The sequence below is a fragment of the Onychostruthus taczanowskii genome, unplaced genomic scaffold (assembly GCF_017590055.1).
Source record: "Onychostruthus taczanowskii isolate IOZ18803 unplaced genomic scaffold, ASM1759005v1 scaffold9, whole genome shotgun sequence".
Taxonomy (NCBI): domain Eukaryota; kingdom Metazoa; phylum Chordata; class Aves; order Passeriformes; family Passeridae; genus Onychostruthus; species Onychostruthus taczanowskii.
Genome location: NW_024506993.1, coordinates 9,283,418 through 9,298,003, shown reverse-complemented (window position 1 = coordinate 9,298,003; position 14,586 = coordinate 9,283,418). Strand labels below are relative to the sequence as shown.

General features: G+C 46.5%; 1 protein-coding gene across 1 annotated transcript in view; it reads left to right on the top strand.

The window, feature by feature from the left end:
- Positions 1 to 14,586, top strand: part of PLXNB1 (plexin B1) — a 55,303-nt gene that overhangs the window by 26,537 nt on the left and 14,180 nt on the right. The window contains exons 8-20 of the mRNA XM_041426021.1: positions 2,505 to 2,613; positions 2,712 to 2,820; positions 3,413 to 4,267; positions 4,411 to 4,536; positions 5,629 to 5,751; positions 6,714 to 6,807; positions 7,056 to 7,222; positions 8,250 to 8,401; positions 10,257 to 10,362; positions 11,690 to 11,826; positions 12,446 to 12,622; positions 12,812 to 12,980; positions 14,098 to 14,340. Of these exons, the coding sequence (XP_041281955.1) occupies positions 2,505 to 2,613; positions 2,712 to 2,820; positions 3,413 to 4,267; positions 4,411 to 4,536; positions 5,629 to 5,751; positions 6,714 to 6,807; positions 7,056 to 7,222; positions 8,250 to 8,401; positions 10,257 to 10,362; positions 11,690 to 11,826; positions 12,446 to 12,622; positions 12,812 to 12,980; positions 14,098 to 14,340 (2,567 nt within the window). The remainder of the gene's footprint in view (positions 1 to 2,504; positions 2,614 to 2,711; positions 2,821 to 3,412; positions 4,268 to 4,410; positions 4,537 to 5,628; positions 5,752 to 6,713; positions 6,808 to 7,055; positions 7,223 to 8,249; positions 8,402 to 10,256; positions 10,363 to 11,689; positions 11,827 to 12,445; positions 12,623 to 12,811; positions 12,981 to 14,097; positions 14,341 to 14,586) is intronic.

The window sequence follows — 14,586 nt, the reverse complement described above, 5'->3', positions numbered from 1 at the left end:
TTTTCCTAAATCTGGGGAGAAAACTCTCATAAATATTGCTTTATTATTAAAACCAAACACAATGCAACCTTCTCAAAATCCATGTAGTGGGAGAAGGAAGTACACGTAAGGAAAGCAAGAGACCCATGGTCTTTAAAGATACAAATAAATCTGCAGTGCGGCATAACCTCAGAAAATACACAGTCAGCCTGTGAACAATAGCTGCCTGAGTATTGCTGATTGGCCACTCTAAAGAACCTGGAAAGTTCTCAATTTGTTTTCTTTGCATTGGATTTTACCCAGCCTGTCAGTGTGAGCTCTGATGAGCTGATCTCTTCAAAGAACTTGTTCATCTGAAGTAAAAGACAGGTGTCCATTAGGGCACATTCCACACCATTCACCTAAATGGCTGAACAGATTTTTCTGTGCAAGTATGCAGCTGGCTAATAGGTATGAAGCAATCTCCATGGACATAACATGACACCAGAAATCAGCTAACACACTCATTCAAACTCCTTCATTTTCAATATTATTTGCAATATTTTAATACCTGGCTTTCACACTGCTTTAGTCTGGAGCAAACCCACCAGGTCTCCATTCAGGGTGGTCAGGCAGAGGGAAGAGGGCTTCATGCACTGCCACTGCAAGCAGAGTGGGCAAGATTTGCTTCTCTTGTTTAGTTGTATGGGCCTGAATGTAAGCACAGTTGTGAAAAATCAGTGTAGATAAAGCCACAGTCTAGTTCTCATTATTCTAGGCTTCAGATATTCTTATCAACTCCTTTGTAAGTCAGCCTTGCTTTTATTGCAAGATACCTTTCCTACATTGCTTTCATATTGTGTCTGAGACTTATCAAGTGGCTCCTGTTGTGTACCACAAGCTTGCTGGTGGATGGTTTCTGTCTGTTTGATCTATTTGTGTTGTCCTTTTGCTTCCGCAGTGCTTCTCCCACTCAGTGAACTATGGCCAGGCATTCCTAGCACAGAGCTTTGCTGTTTAACTGTGCCAGCTTCTTCTTCATGTTCTCTTGGTTCAGACTTCCTCTCTCCTTCACTGTATTGTTATTCCTTCTCTGTGTGGCTTCTGTACTGTGCTAAGATGAATTTGAAGCTGGTAACCAGATTCATACATTGTTTTCTAAATGAGATCTCATTAGGGCCTCAGATACCAACACTTTCCTATTCCTACTTATAACACTGTGCCCAGTTCACTAAAATATTTGCTGTTTTCCAGCTTTATTTTAAAGGTTGCATACCAGCTCATCCATCATGTGTAGCTGTTGAGCTCCAAGTTAGTAGCACAAACTTGCTCTCAATCTGCAAGTGCTCGACCTCATCTTCTGTACTGTCAAACAGCATTATTGGCAGTCATGGGAAATAATGGCCTTTCTGGAGAAAGGAGTATTTATAAATATGGTGTCATAACCCTGAAATCCTGGGAGGTGTTAGCCCTTCCACCACTGCCAAATGCAATCACCTCTATGACAGTGATAGGAGTTGGCAGTATTGCAGGGACTCCAGCCTCCAGCTGCATAGGATATCCCTTATTTTCTGCACATCCTGGGTTTCAATACACCCCCCATCACTGTTTTGTTGGCATACTGCTTCCCTTGCCATCCTGTCAGGAACTCAGCTTAGATCTGACTGGTTCTTCACATGTTGATTGTTTTGCTGTGACTAGAGATTGCTTGCAAGAGGAGCTCTGAAATCTCATTCTGAGAAGAACAGTGCACAAGGTTCTTGTTACTTACTTTTATTGCAAACTGCCCTAGAGAAACAGCAGCTGCTGGGCTTGAGCAGAGAATGCAGTATGGTCCCATTATTTGAAGAACTAGTGACCACCTCTAAGGTTGAAGGCATTTGTCTGGGACAAGATTAATAAGCTGATTTAGTACTGTCTTATGCAAAAAATCTCCTTCCAGCTGATGCTATCAGCTGCAGTAAGATTTGACCATCTTTGCAGCTATTTGGTCTACAGAAAACAGTGACAGTCTGTTCCCAAAGAGAACAGGGCTATCCTGAGGGTTGTACTTGATGTGAGACCTGGATTTTAAAGCAGATAAGCCTTCAGTTGTTGCAAATGAGATTACAAATCTTATAAACCTCTTCCCTGACACTTCTTAGTCTGGTCATAGAACAAAGCTCTCAAGGTAAAGGCAGCATGTGAAGGGCGCATCAGTTCTAAGGTTTCATTTTCCTTTGGATGACAAAAGAAGGCAATCAGCTTTGAGCCTCAGTGTTACTTCTTCCTGTAATACAGAGATGGCAGTGGAATTACAGAGATAAAGGTGGACAGATCTTCAGACTAGGCTTCTTTCCCATGGGCTGGCAAGAGCTGTCACAAACTACTCCTGATGAACTTGTCCAACCTGTTTTTAGTGTCCGTAGGATAATCCAGTGATTGAGGTGCTTAAAGCATGGAAGGGAACCTGCCTCAGTGTCTATCCTAAAGCATGCTGTGTCTCCTAACAGTATGGCAAACTTGTAGGGGCTCCATTTCTAAGAAATTTTTATTTTCATTTTCAGATCATGTCACCATAAAGCTTATAGTGCGTTTCCATGACATCTTCATTGCTTCTGTGGACTTCTCTTTCTATGACTGTGCTGCAGTGGCCCTGCTGTGGAAATCGGCACCGTGAGCACCTGCTTTTTCTCTTCTGTAGTTTTAGGGAGGGTGGCTGTCCCTTTCTGGGTTGTCCTGTCTTAGCAGCTGCTTTTCTGTCCTTCCTCCAGGTGCCAGAAGTGTGTGAGCAGTCTCTGGGGATGCAACTGGTGTATCCAGCAGCACCTCTGCACCCACAAAGCAACCTGTGAGGAGGGAACCATTATCTACAATGAAAGGGTACGTCTCCTGCTCAGTCCTAGTCCTGTGTGCTCTCACAGCCTCAGTGAGTCAGATCTCTTCTCAGGTAAAGTAGCAGCTGTCAGTCACATAAGCAAGGAGGTGAGCTGTTGGAGCAAAGAGGAGCTCTCCTTGGAGTGGCACGAGGCTCTGCATCCCTGATAGATACTACAGTTTTCTGGGGAAGTGCAGTCAGATGAAGCAGGTCACTGTCCTGGGGCTATGCAGCCAGTGTTGTCACCGTGGAAGGACAAGAGCAAGCTGGCAAGGAGGCTGCGACAGGGAGGTGGAACCACGTGTGTGGCTGCCACAGGTGGCCTTGCATTTTTGTGGAGGATGAAGACTAACAGACCTCCCTCTGAGAGGAGGCCAGTGCAGGCATCTGTGGGAAGAGGGAGTGTTGCTGGATCTTCTGCACTGTGAACATTCCCCAGTCCCATTGCACAAGATGGTACAAGATACAGCTCTCATTAAAATCCAGAGGGTGAAACAGCATCTTGTCTGGGGGAAGTCATACAGAATGTTTTTCTGCTTGGGTTTTATTGTTTCATTTCTTTCCCTCTTCTCATCTCACAGTGTTGTTTCTTTCTAGACTCAGATCCCAACCTCGAGTGTGTATCCCTCTTCAGCTGCTCCCCTCACCAAGTCCTCCACCGCAGCCCCCACCATGGCCACAAAGCCTGTCACCACCCCTGTGCATGTGGGCCCGAGCACTGTGCCCCACACGGAGCCCGTCCACGTCACGCCCTCAGCAGCCTCGGAGACCACGCCGGCGCAGAGCCCCGGCTACACCCGCCTGCCCCTCCCCACCGAAGCTGCCTCTCTGCAGGCTGCCACGGAGTCCCCGCTGCCACCGCCAGCAGACAAACCTGTCACTGTGCCAGAGACAACTTCTCCTGCTGCATCTGTCCTCTCCAGCCCATCGAAAAACATGGATCACATAGCCTTGCCCACTGAAGGGCCAGCCACAGCCCAGGAGGCCCGGCACACAGACCCACCCACCACCCTCGTGGGTAGCCCTCTGCACACATCTCCAGCGGCAGCTGTAACACCTTCCCCTCATGTCACGAGTTTCAAGTGGCCTCCAAGTCCTTTTCCTACCACAGAGGCACTGACATCTGCCATCTCATCTCCCCAGACCCCCAGCCAGGTGCCAGGGAGCCCTGTTGTCTCTGATGATGCTCCTGGATTGCCAGGAACTGAGCTCCCTGTTTCAGGGCTCCCAACATCAGCTCCCCCACAATGGCTGCTGGAGGAAGGCACGGAGCTCCAGGACACAGAGGACTGGATGGATTTGCTGCAGGCTGAGAATGACACATCTCTTTTCTCTGCTTCCACTCTTCTGTCGGGTGATGGTGATTCTTCAGAGAGGGATGTCCCTGACTTTCCCAGGATCCTTCACCCTGACCTCGATTATCAGTACGATGCCCCTGAGTTTTGGGAGGAGGTAAGTTACTGGCCTTTTGTAATTCACAGTCTAACTCTTTGAAGTAACTCTTCACAGTAGTCCCTCTTTGAAGTATTCTTACAGATTGCCAATCTAGTATTTCAGCACACAGGAGGGGTTGTGTCCTGTGGTTTTTTTTTCAGAGTGAAGAACCTAGCTGGGGTCCAAATGCATGTCCCTGTGTGCAGGGAATCCAAGGATCTTCGTTGTTTCCAGTCAATGTGGCGAGGAAGATAACCCTGCTGGGAAAGAACTTCCACCTCTATCAGGTAGTCGGCTCAATGCCATCACCATCAAGAAATTGCATTAATGCAGGGCACTGTTTGAACAACCTGGCCACTGGGCTGCTAAAAATATGTGTAAGATACAGGTGTGACTCTGCCTAGGTTCCTCCTAGAGGAATAACCTATTTCTGTGCATGAAGAATTTCATAGCTGAATGTATTCGTGTGTAGAAGGTCACCCAGAGAAAGGGAAAGTACAGGTGTGCACCAACCTGCTGGAGAAGATCTGCATGTATTTGGATTAAATTGCACCTGTGCTGCACTGCAGATGGTAGTTCTTGGAATAACTTTCTGCTGAATCCATCCTGTTTGTTTGTTTCTCCATAAGCTAAAGACAAGTCATCTGTTCCCTTTCCTTTCTGGCATGCTCATGTTAATGTGGCTATTCCTGCCATACCTGAAACTTCTGCAGTGGGGAAAAGCATCCTTGACAGCTGTTTCTTGGGTGTGCCTCTGATAAAAATTGTCTTGCTTCTCAAGACAGAAGATGATTTAGTAACCTTTGACAAAAAAAAACTTAGAACATGCAGCCCACAGTCTAATTGTTACTTTATACATTAAACCTGACATACTGCACTGCTCAGAGGAGCAGAGCTGGTTCCAGAGAGATGCATATCTAGCTTTTTTACAGGAGGCATCTAAGCAATTCAGTGGAAGGTTTACAGGAAAGAAACAGGGAGGAGAAATACACTCTTACTGGTTTTTACATGTTCTGCCCTAATCTGTGTACTCTATTCTTCATCTCCAAGCTAGTGTTTCAGAGGGATGTACTGGCATAACTTCACAGTCCCACTGTTTGGTTTTTTTTATTTCTCCCTCTGTGCTACCTTCTCCACACAGTGACACACACGCTCCCTTCTAGGTGTTTTCTGTTGGTTTGCCCTTCATACATGGAGGCAGTCACAGCATAGAGAGCCCTTGAATATAGCATAGAGTTGGCATAATGAGGGGATCAAGAGGAGCATGCTGCTGGCTTGGTGGGCTGGGGAAAGGTGCTGAACTGGAGAGGCAGGACGACACCTGTGCAGCCCAAAGCTCTGTGTCACTGAGGAATGGTGCCATGTGTCTCCTCCTGCAGGACCAGCAGTGGGACTATGAGTGTGTCTTGAATTTAGAGGGGAGGACAGTGGTGATGGAAGCTTATGTGGAAGGAGAAGAAACAAACAAATCCCTCTGTTATATCACCTGCCAGATGAACCAGGTGAGTGCTGTGCCATTTCACAGTTCACACAGGTGCTGGTTTTGCTCAGCAAGAGAGTAGGATGGAAGGCAGCCTCTGGAGAAAAGAGCATATTTTGCAAAAGTATTTGTAGAACATTTAGCACTCTGGGGCCCTCAGCTATGATGCTGTTGCCTGCCAGTACTGGTACATTCAGCCTCAGGAAGATTGTGCAGTCTGAGCCACATGACCTGTTGCTGCACTAGGTGTAGCAGGGGATGGTGCTGTCTCTGAACTGGCCAGCATGGTGCCACTCCTGCTTTAGCTTGAGGCACTGTTGTTTGCCATTCTCTGCATCATGGCTCCTGTGATAATTGTTCTTTTGTGAGAAGAAAAATGTTGTTAGTACTGATTTTGGCCTTGGTGATAGAAGCAAGCCTGTGGATTGTGAAATTATCAGGGAAGACTAAAACAGACATGTACACTTCTGGATGCTGTGTGAATTTTATGTAAGACAAGATTTGCAAGCAGAGATATTATTTCTAGTTTACAAACTCATATAGTTAAGGGAGAAGAACAACACAGGCTCTTGTGCACAAGCCCTGCAGACCAATTGTGATCCTACATTGTCAGCTCTACTGAAATTACATAAATGCCAGCTTGAGCAGCTTTCTGAGCAGGTGGCTGTAGATAGGAATTGGCCACTTAGAAATGCAGTTAGGAAGTTAGATAAGTATTGTTGTGAGTACAGACTTGGTTTTCTGTGTTCATCTTAGTGAGCCAAAACCTGCTACTCTTTCTAGAGCAGAATTGTGACTGTGAACCATGAGGACAAGCCAGTGCTGCCACTGCCCCAACTAACACTGCCTTGTCTATATGCATGGAAGTTCCCTGTAGGCTGTTTGTGCTGTGCACTTTTCAGTATGGATGATGGTGCTTCTTGCCTATTCAGCTGATTTGGTTTTGCCTCTGTTAAGTCCTCTTGATGATCTTTGTCTTTGCAGTACAGTTACACAGCACCTCAACTCGAATTCAATGCTGTGGTGTTTGTACAGAGGCGACGACACCTTCGCGTGGACAGTGCTGCAGATCTTCATGGTAGGAGTGCAACACCTTCCCAGTAACAACACAGCAGATGAGGTGGAAGGGAACTGAGAAATCCCCAAATGAGGCTTTTTATACTTGTGGTAGTCCTATCACAAAACTAAGGAAAACAAAGCTGCACTTCTGTCACTTGTCAAGGGGGCAGGAGGAGGAGTGGGGTCTGTAAAAGACACCAGGTTGCTGGGTTGTGCTGTGCCCTGTGGGGATATTTGCAGGTATCTCTGAATTTTTCTCCTTTGCAGTGACCTTTTACAACTGCTCTGTGGGACACACTGATTGTAGCCGCTGCCAAACAGCTGACTCAAAGTACAACTGTGTGTGGTGTGGAGGTGACAACCCCAGCTGTATCTTCAGGGGCTCTTGCAAAGAAGAAATTGAAGACCTGTGTCCAGCACCTCTCATTCACTCTGTGAGTAATTTGCTCACTGGTGTACTGCACACAGGGCAAGGAGGGCTCCCTTCTGCAGTGGAAATCAAGGGCTGTGAACTCAGAGTGCAAACAGTGCAGCTCATTAATTTATTGACCTTCTGAAGAGCAAATTCAATTGGAGTCCCTCAGTGTTGTGAGGATTCTAGACTGTTGTTGCTGGGCTTGCAGTTTGCTAATAGAGAACAGTGGGGAATGATTAATTTGTATCTCAGCTGAAACTGGCACACCAGAATCATTCAGGAGCTGGGAAATGGTCCACAGGATGGATCCTCCAACTGTCCTGAGCCAGACCCTGAAACAGGTTGGCCCAACTAAGCCTGGGGCAGAGAAGGGTAAAACCTAATTACAACAGCACAGCGATGATGGGAAAGGCATGACAGGTTACTGGAATTAATTATTTTTTGTCTGTTTATTTTAAATGTTTCTTGCTAACTGCCACATGACAAGTGTCTGTAGCCATGTGTCCCTTTTGCTGTCAGCTTGTCCTCCCTTCAGTGGCACACAACATCCATGTGCTGCATCTTGTCTTAGTTTACCTTGGATGCTGCTCAGGGACAGAGCTTTGACATTTGTGCAGCATGCAATTCATTGTCATCCTGATGCTGAGGGGGGAATGGTGCTTGCTGCTTCAATACTAGTAACATGTATTGGCTTGTGCATTCCCACTCTTCAGCAGAAATGCCCTGTGGAGTGGTCAGCATGTTGATGGGAAGGCAAAGTAGGGCAGTCTTTGCCTTCTAAATGGATTATCACCTCTGGGTGGGGAACTGCTGGCATCAGCGAGGTACGGGGAAGAAGGCTCCAACTGTGATGTTCTTTATGGCCTTTCTTCTGATGAGGCTGCATCCTGGGCCTAGTCCAAGCCAGTAAAAGGAGTCAACAGCAGTGACCTGAGCAGGCAGAGTTTGCACCAGTGCAGCTGAAGGGCCCTGTGCTGTAGATCAGTCACCAGACTGTGGAGGTCTGAGATACTGTGACATTTACACGTGCGCGGATGTCTTTGCAGGTGTACCCCCTGTCTGGACCAGTGGAGGGTGGCACTAGAATCACCATCACTGGCTCAAACCTCGGGCAGAAACATCAAGACATTGCAGAAACTGTCACTGTTGCAGGAATTCCCTGTGCCGTAGATGCTCAAGAGTATGAGATCTCTAGCAGGTAGAGTATCTGTGAAACCTCCTCCCAGAGGCAGGCGCTGGCTTTTCCCTTGGCTGCTGACCCAGCCTGAGATGTCTTTGCCTTTGCTGTAGAGGTGTTGAGCCCTGCCCATTCCCAGGAAGTGCCCTGAGTAAGGTCACTGTGTGAGCACTTGCTCAGGCAGTGACCCTGGAAAGATAAGGGTGTGTACAAGGTGACAGCCAAACAGTGATACTGTGTTCCTGCCACGCTGCCCAGACAGCATGGAGCTGTGGGCTCAGAACCCTGCAATTTCTGGGTGTCTCACTCAGCCACAGGAGATTTCAATAAAGCAAAATGCATGGTTTGTGCAAGTGTCAGTTATAGATAGGGAAATAACCTAACCATCTTATCACAGGGTGAGGATGGGAACACGTGTTTGAAGGCACACCCCTTGACTGTCAGTCTTCCCTTGCTAGCAAGACTTCACCCCAGGAACAAACTCAAAGAAAAGATCCTCTCTGCCAGGGACAGATGAGGAAGTCCTGGTGGGCCCAGTGCCACTGTTCTGGTGGCCAGGAATGCCTGACAGGTCACACAGTGCTTGTAAAAGTAGTGGCAAGGAGAAGGATGAGAAGCAGAAAGACCTATCCACCTGAATCTGGCTCGTGTCAGTGATAGTGAATTGTGCAGCTGGTGTGTCTGGCCAGGGCAGAACAAAATAATAAAGCAATAGTTAGGTGCTAAGAGGTATGAATGGGAGATAACTAGGAAGCAAGGAGAAAAGGACATTTGTGTAGTTGGCCCGTGGCAGGGCAGGTACATGGGAGCTTTGGACAAGGGAGGGAGAGAAACCAAACAACCGGCAGCAGAAGAGGAGGGCAGTTGTGGGTAAACTCTTATCAGAGCTATCACAAAGATGTTTTTCCATTCCATGGTAGCAGTAGTTGTAGCACCCTTTCCTCTAGGAGCCAGGTAAGATCCTGCTGGGAATGGCTTGCTGTGTTGAGCAGTGTTGTCCTGTCTGTGCAATTTGTTTGTCTGGATCCATCTGCTTTCTGTTTTCATCCTAGAATTAGAGCTTAATCTTTCTGGGGTTAGCACTGTCTGTGTTCTGTATCTGTAAATCGCCTGGCATCACAGGGTCTTGGTTTGGACTGCACTGCCTGAGTTCAAATTCCTCAGCCTCTTTAGTTGAGGGGATATAGCTGTGAACCTGGAACCCACTCCTGAGCAAGGCCCAGACAAAATTAATCTCCTGCCATGCAGGAGGGCTGGGAAGTCTGCTGCAGATTAGCTTTTCTGTTAGCAAATGAGTGCTGTAACATGGGACTCCTTGCTGCTCTGTTCTAACTACAGTTTGACTTTTCATCTTGTCAGCATCTCCCATAGCAAATTATGTCTGGAAAAAGGGCTGGGAGGAATGGCTAGTGCAGATCAGGGGATCTGGCTGGTTGCAGAGGCCACTGGCTGAAGACCAGTGACAGCTAAACCCAGGTCTTGAGTCTTCTCCTGCATCAGACACAGCACTAATGTGTGGATTGACCACTGCTGGCCAGAGGTCCCTCCAGATGCAACTGATTTTGATCAACTCTGGAATATAGAAGAGTTATTGGACTCTTTGTGTATCTGTGATGCAGTGGGATTCATCCTGTCTCTCCCAGAAAGAATAATTTCAGATAGGATGGGCCTGTTTGGAACTGGGCCCTGCTTTTTTTCTGCTGCACCTAACCCAGCTTTTTTAGAGGTATTTCTCAACATTTGGTTGCGTATTCTGAGCATCAGATAAGGCTGGAAGAAGAGAACTGTGGTTGCTAGATGTTTTTAGGACATGCTGCAGTGGATGCAGCTCCCCTGCTCCCCCCTGGTGTGACTTTGATCTTGGATTGTCCTGCAGCATCGTGTGCGTCACCGGCGGCAGCTGGACAGAGAGGTTTGGGCATATTGTGGTGGAAGTGCCTGGAGGAGGTCGTGGGGTTTCTGGTCATGTTTTCACCTATCAGGTAACATAACTATAATATCTCCCCTGTTTTCCCAGCATCTCTGCTAAATGCCTGTTTATTGCATGAACTTACAGGACTCTACCAGGCACTTGCTGCTGGTATTTTTATCTGATTTTTCTGCTGCTTGTGTTGTGTGGTGTACTGGAATTTTTTGTTGTTTGGTTTGGTTTGTTTCTCCCTCACCCCCCTTTAGGTTATAAGAATAGCTGTACTGGTAATGCTAAAGATCTTGTAGTCTAGTGATTTTATTTCTTTTAACAATGGTAGCTGTCAAATACTTAGAGACTCTGTATTTTTCCTCTATGTTTCCAACTTGAAGATTTTTTTTTACTGATGGCTTAACATCTTACAAAGACTTCTGACTTTTCTTTTGTTAATATGGAAATTGCTATTTGAACATGCTTTTGTCTTCTGACCTTCAGCAGCTGGTGGCAGTAAATCCAAAATTCCTGTGCATTGTGTGGAGAAATGTTTCCTATCATTTTTAAACACATTTCTGATAACTTTTTGATATCTTAAAGCCAGCAACTATGAAATAATACATAGATAACTTTTAAATACAATTGCTTCTTTTTCTTCCTTTCTGTGCAATTTACAAGAGATTTTGACAAGTCTTAATTTCTTCTGTTTTTGGGTTGATAGAACCATTTTATGTACTAGATTATGCTTGTTGCTCTTCTTTTGGTTATCACCTGGATGCTATTTAGAGACTAGCAATGGTGTACATGTTTGCTTTTTATCCTTTAATCTTCTTCCTCCTTCTTACTTCATGGATCTTGCTTTTTGTTTGTCAGCAGTGATTTATTTGTGTTACTCTGCCCGGTTTCTCTCAATTTTGCTGCAGCTCCTCAGTGGTACTATGGTTTTCCTTGTTGCAGCACAGGTCTCAACAAAAATTCTTAGGGCTCCCTGCTGTTAATCTCCTCATCTGCTAGGCAAACAGGCAATTTATTTGCTACCTTGTTTTTCCTAACCTGAGTTATTAATCCAGTTACTGACCTGAGCAATCCCTTTGGGCTGTAGTCCTCGGGGTGGTGTGTGAGGCTCACAGCTCTGCTGTTTGCAGCATCCATATGCCTTTGGCACTGTGTGGAAAGGTCCTTGATTCGTGGTTCTTGCTGGTGTTATTGATCCCTCCTCTGCTCAGTAAAGTAGCTGTTGGAGTGTAGCTGAGGCCTGCCTGTGGTTTGGATCTGTAGTTTCTATTTTCAGAGCATTGTAGGCTACTGAACACATTCTGCTGTTTTCTTTCATTGTCTTGTCTTTTGAGGTCCTTGTCACTCACTTCCCTTTTCTTTTTTTCTTTTTTTTTTCTTCCCTCTTCTAGAATCCAGAGCTGAAATCCATTGTTCCAACTCAGGGTCCCAAAGCAGGAGGAACCTGCCTTACCCTTCTAGGCTCGAAGCTGCTGACTGGGCATCCTAATGAGATCAGTGTCCTGCTTGGAGACCTCCCTTGTCAAATGTAAGATCATAACTTGCCAGTATGCTGGCTGTGCAATGTCCTGAGTCCTTCCTAGAGCCTCCCAGGGTGTGATGCTGCCTGGAGCAGCTGGAGCTCTGCTCTCCTCTGTATTTCAGGGGATCTTCCCTGTGAGGGTCATGGCAGCAACCTCAACCATCTTAGATTCTGGCCCACCTTCCCTGGATATGAGCAGGGCTGCACACCTCTGTTCTACTTGTCCCTTGACAGGACTGTAACCCCCCTGACACTCTGCTTTTCCTGGTGGGGATCTGCAGTTAGCTCCTGCAGCCTGATCCCAAGAGCTGCTTGTTTCCTTGCACCCTGGAACACATAAACCTGCCTCACCTCACTGCTGGTGAGAAGGTGCACATGCCTTGGTAACATGTGTCCAGTCCCTTCAGTCTGAACAGTGACTGTACCTGCCTTTTGTCTGTGTGCTGCTCCCAACAGCTGCCCAGCAATTCTTACTTGCACAGATAAGGCACAAGAGCTTTTAGCATGAGATTTAGGAAAATAGCAGAAGAGGTTTGCAGACTCTCTGCAAAGAGAAAGGCACAGTACTATAAAATCTGTCTCTGCAGTGGCTGTGTTAATCCCTTGTTGTTCTTGTCTCTCCAAGCCTCTCTGAGATGACAGAGGATCAGCTGGCATGCCAGACAAGTCCCAGCAATGTGTCCACAGAACTCCCAGTCACTATCAGATACGGGGAGCAAGAGCGGAGATTGGAAGGATCCCTCTTTAGATATACTCTGGATCCCAACATCACTTTTGCAGAACCACCTAAAAGCTTCCTCAGGTAAAAAGAATGAGTGTCCCTTTCCCTGGGCAGTGTGCTGGGGCTGCAGCACCAATGTCATCTCTCTTGAGTAGCACTTTGGGGTGAAGCCAGGCTTGTCAGAATGAGCATAAACAGAAGGATGGGAGCGTGGACAAAATTGAGCTAAGGAATAACAGGTGAGTCAGATCAGCTACTTTTGTCTTTCAGTGGAGGGAGAGTGCTCAGAGTTCATGGATACAACCTGGATGTTGTACAGAAACCAAAGATCCGAGTTACAGTTTCTCCATCTGAACGCCGGCGCCGAGGAGTGGGGCGATGGCGGAGGATCGTCCCAGACTCTGAGTGTCCTGAGGGCTCTCTGTGCAGCATCCAGCAGGTAGCACAGCACTCTGTGGGGGTGTGGGTGCACAAGGGTTGATGTTCCATCTCTGAAGAGGTGGACTTTCTGTCCCTAGGGCTTTTTTCCTTCCACCACTTGCTGTTGTCCGCTTGGATTGTACCAACAGTCTGGGCCCATGGAAGTGTTCTCTGCCAGGCTGAAAGGTTAAGCATTTCCACAAACATTTCCATGGGCTGGGTCTGCCTCTGCCTAGAGATGTGCAGGATTATGATGTGGGACAGAAATAGCAATGCAGCAGTGTGGAGATAAAGGAATCTACATCTGAGCCAGAGAGTTTGTGTGGCTCAGTGTGTCTGTGCTTCAGATTCTTCCTTTTGCATATTTCAGTCTGTCCCTCTAGCTCCTGGGATGTCTTTCACTTGACATACAAAACCAGGCAGCACAGTTACCAGCACCACAATTATTTTCTGCTCTCCTGCTGCCAGTCTGCTGAGATGGGTCATTACAGAGGTATTGATGTGTTCACCAAGGTCACAGAGCATGCAGCAGAATTTGCAGAGGAAGAGGGTGGTTTAGCAGCCCAAGTACAAGAAGGATTTGCATTATTAGTGCAAATGATGAAGGGCTTCCTGTACATAAAAGTGCTCCTGATGCACATGCATCAATAACAGCTGGTTTAATCAATGTTCTTAGGAAAGATTTGTGGCTGTAAGGCAGAAAAAAATAAAAACTCTAATACTTTGACCAAATGTATAAAACATATCCAACCAGGCATGGGAACACTTTCACAGAAGCATTCAGACTGGGAAAACAGCCTTGCATTGAAGATGTTTGGTCCTATTCTCTCAGAGCAGGGAAATCTAAAGCTGGTCTCTCTCCAGAATTTGCTGCCAGGGGAATGTCAGAGCTGATTACCACTGCTGAGACCTTCCAACAAAACCAGTGCTATGAAAGCTTTCCTTTAGAGGAACATGGGGAATTCCTTAGATCTTGGATTTTTCCCCATTACAGTTAAGCAGGGTTCTTCTGGCATTTCTCCAGATTAGAAGAATGCAGACTGGCCCCAGATTGTTTGGGGTGGAAAGTGTTGCCAAGCTGCAGGAGAAGCATTGGTGTTCCATTACTGACACTTTTTTTTGCCTTTTCCACTTAGTTTGAAGAACCATGTCTCGTTAACTCTTCCTACCTGATCCTGTGCAAAACTCCAGCCATTAACCTGCTGTTGAGGAGTGCCCGTATCAAACTGGAATTTATTCTGGATAATCTGAGCTTTGATTTCAACTCACTGCATCCCATGCCTTTCTCTTATGAAGTCAACCCCATCCTAAAACCATTGAATGCTGAGGACCCTGCCAAGCCATATCGTCACAAGCCAGGAAGTGTCATCTCTGTGGAGGTAAGACAAAAACCAGCTGGAATTAATGCTCCTTGTATGAAGTTTTAAGTTGGTGTCGTGCAGCATCCAAAGTTTTTAAAGCATTTGACAGGTTACAACCTGTCACAGCACATCTGCTTTGGCCTGTGAGAAACGGTACATAAGGGGAGGGAAAAGAGTGCATCAAAAAAACCTCTTGAGTCCATAAATCATAGCTAGGGCTTCACAGGGTTTGTGGAAACTTCTGTGGTTTGTTTTTTGGGTTTT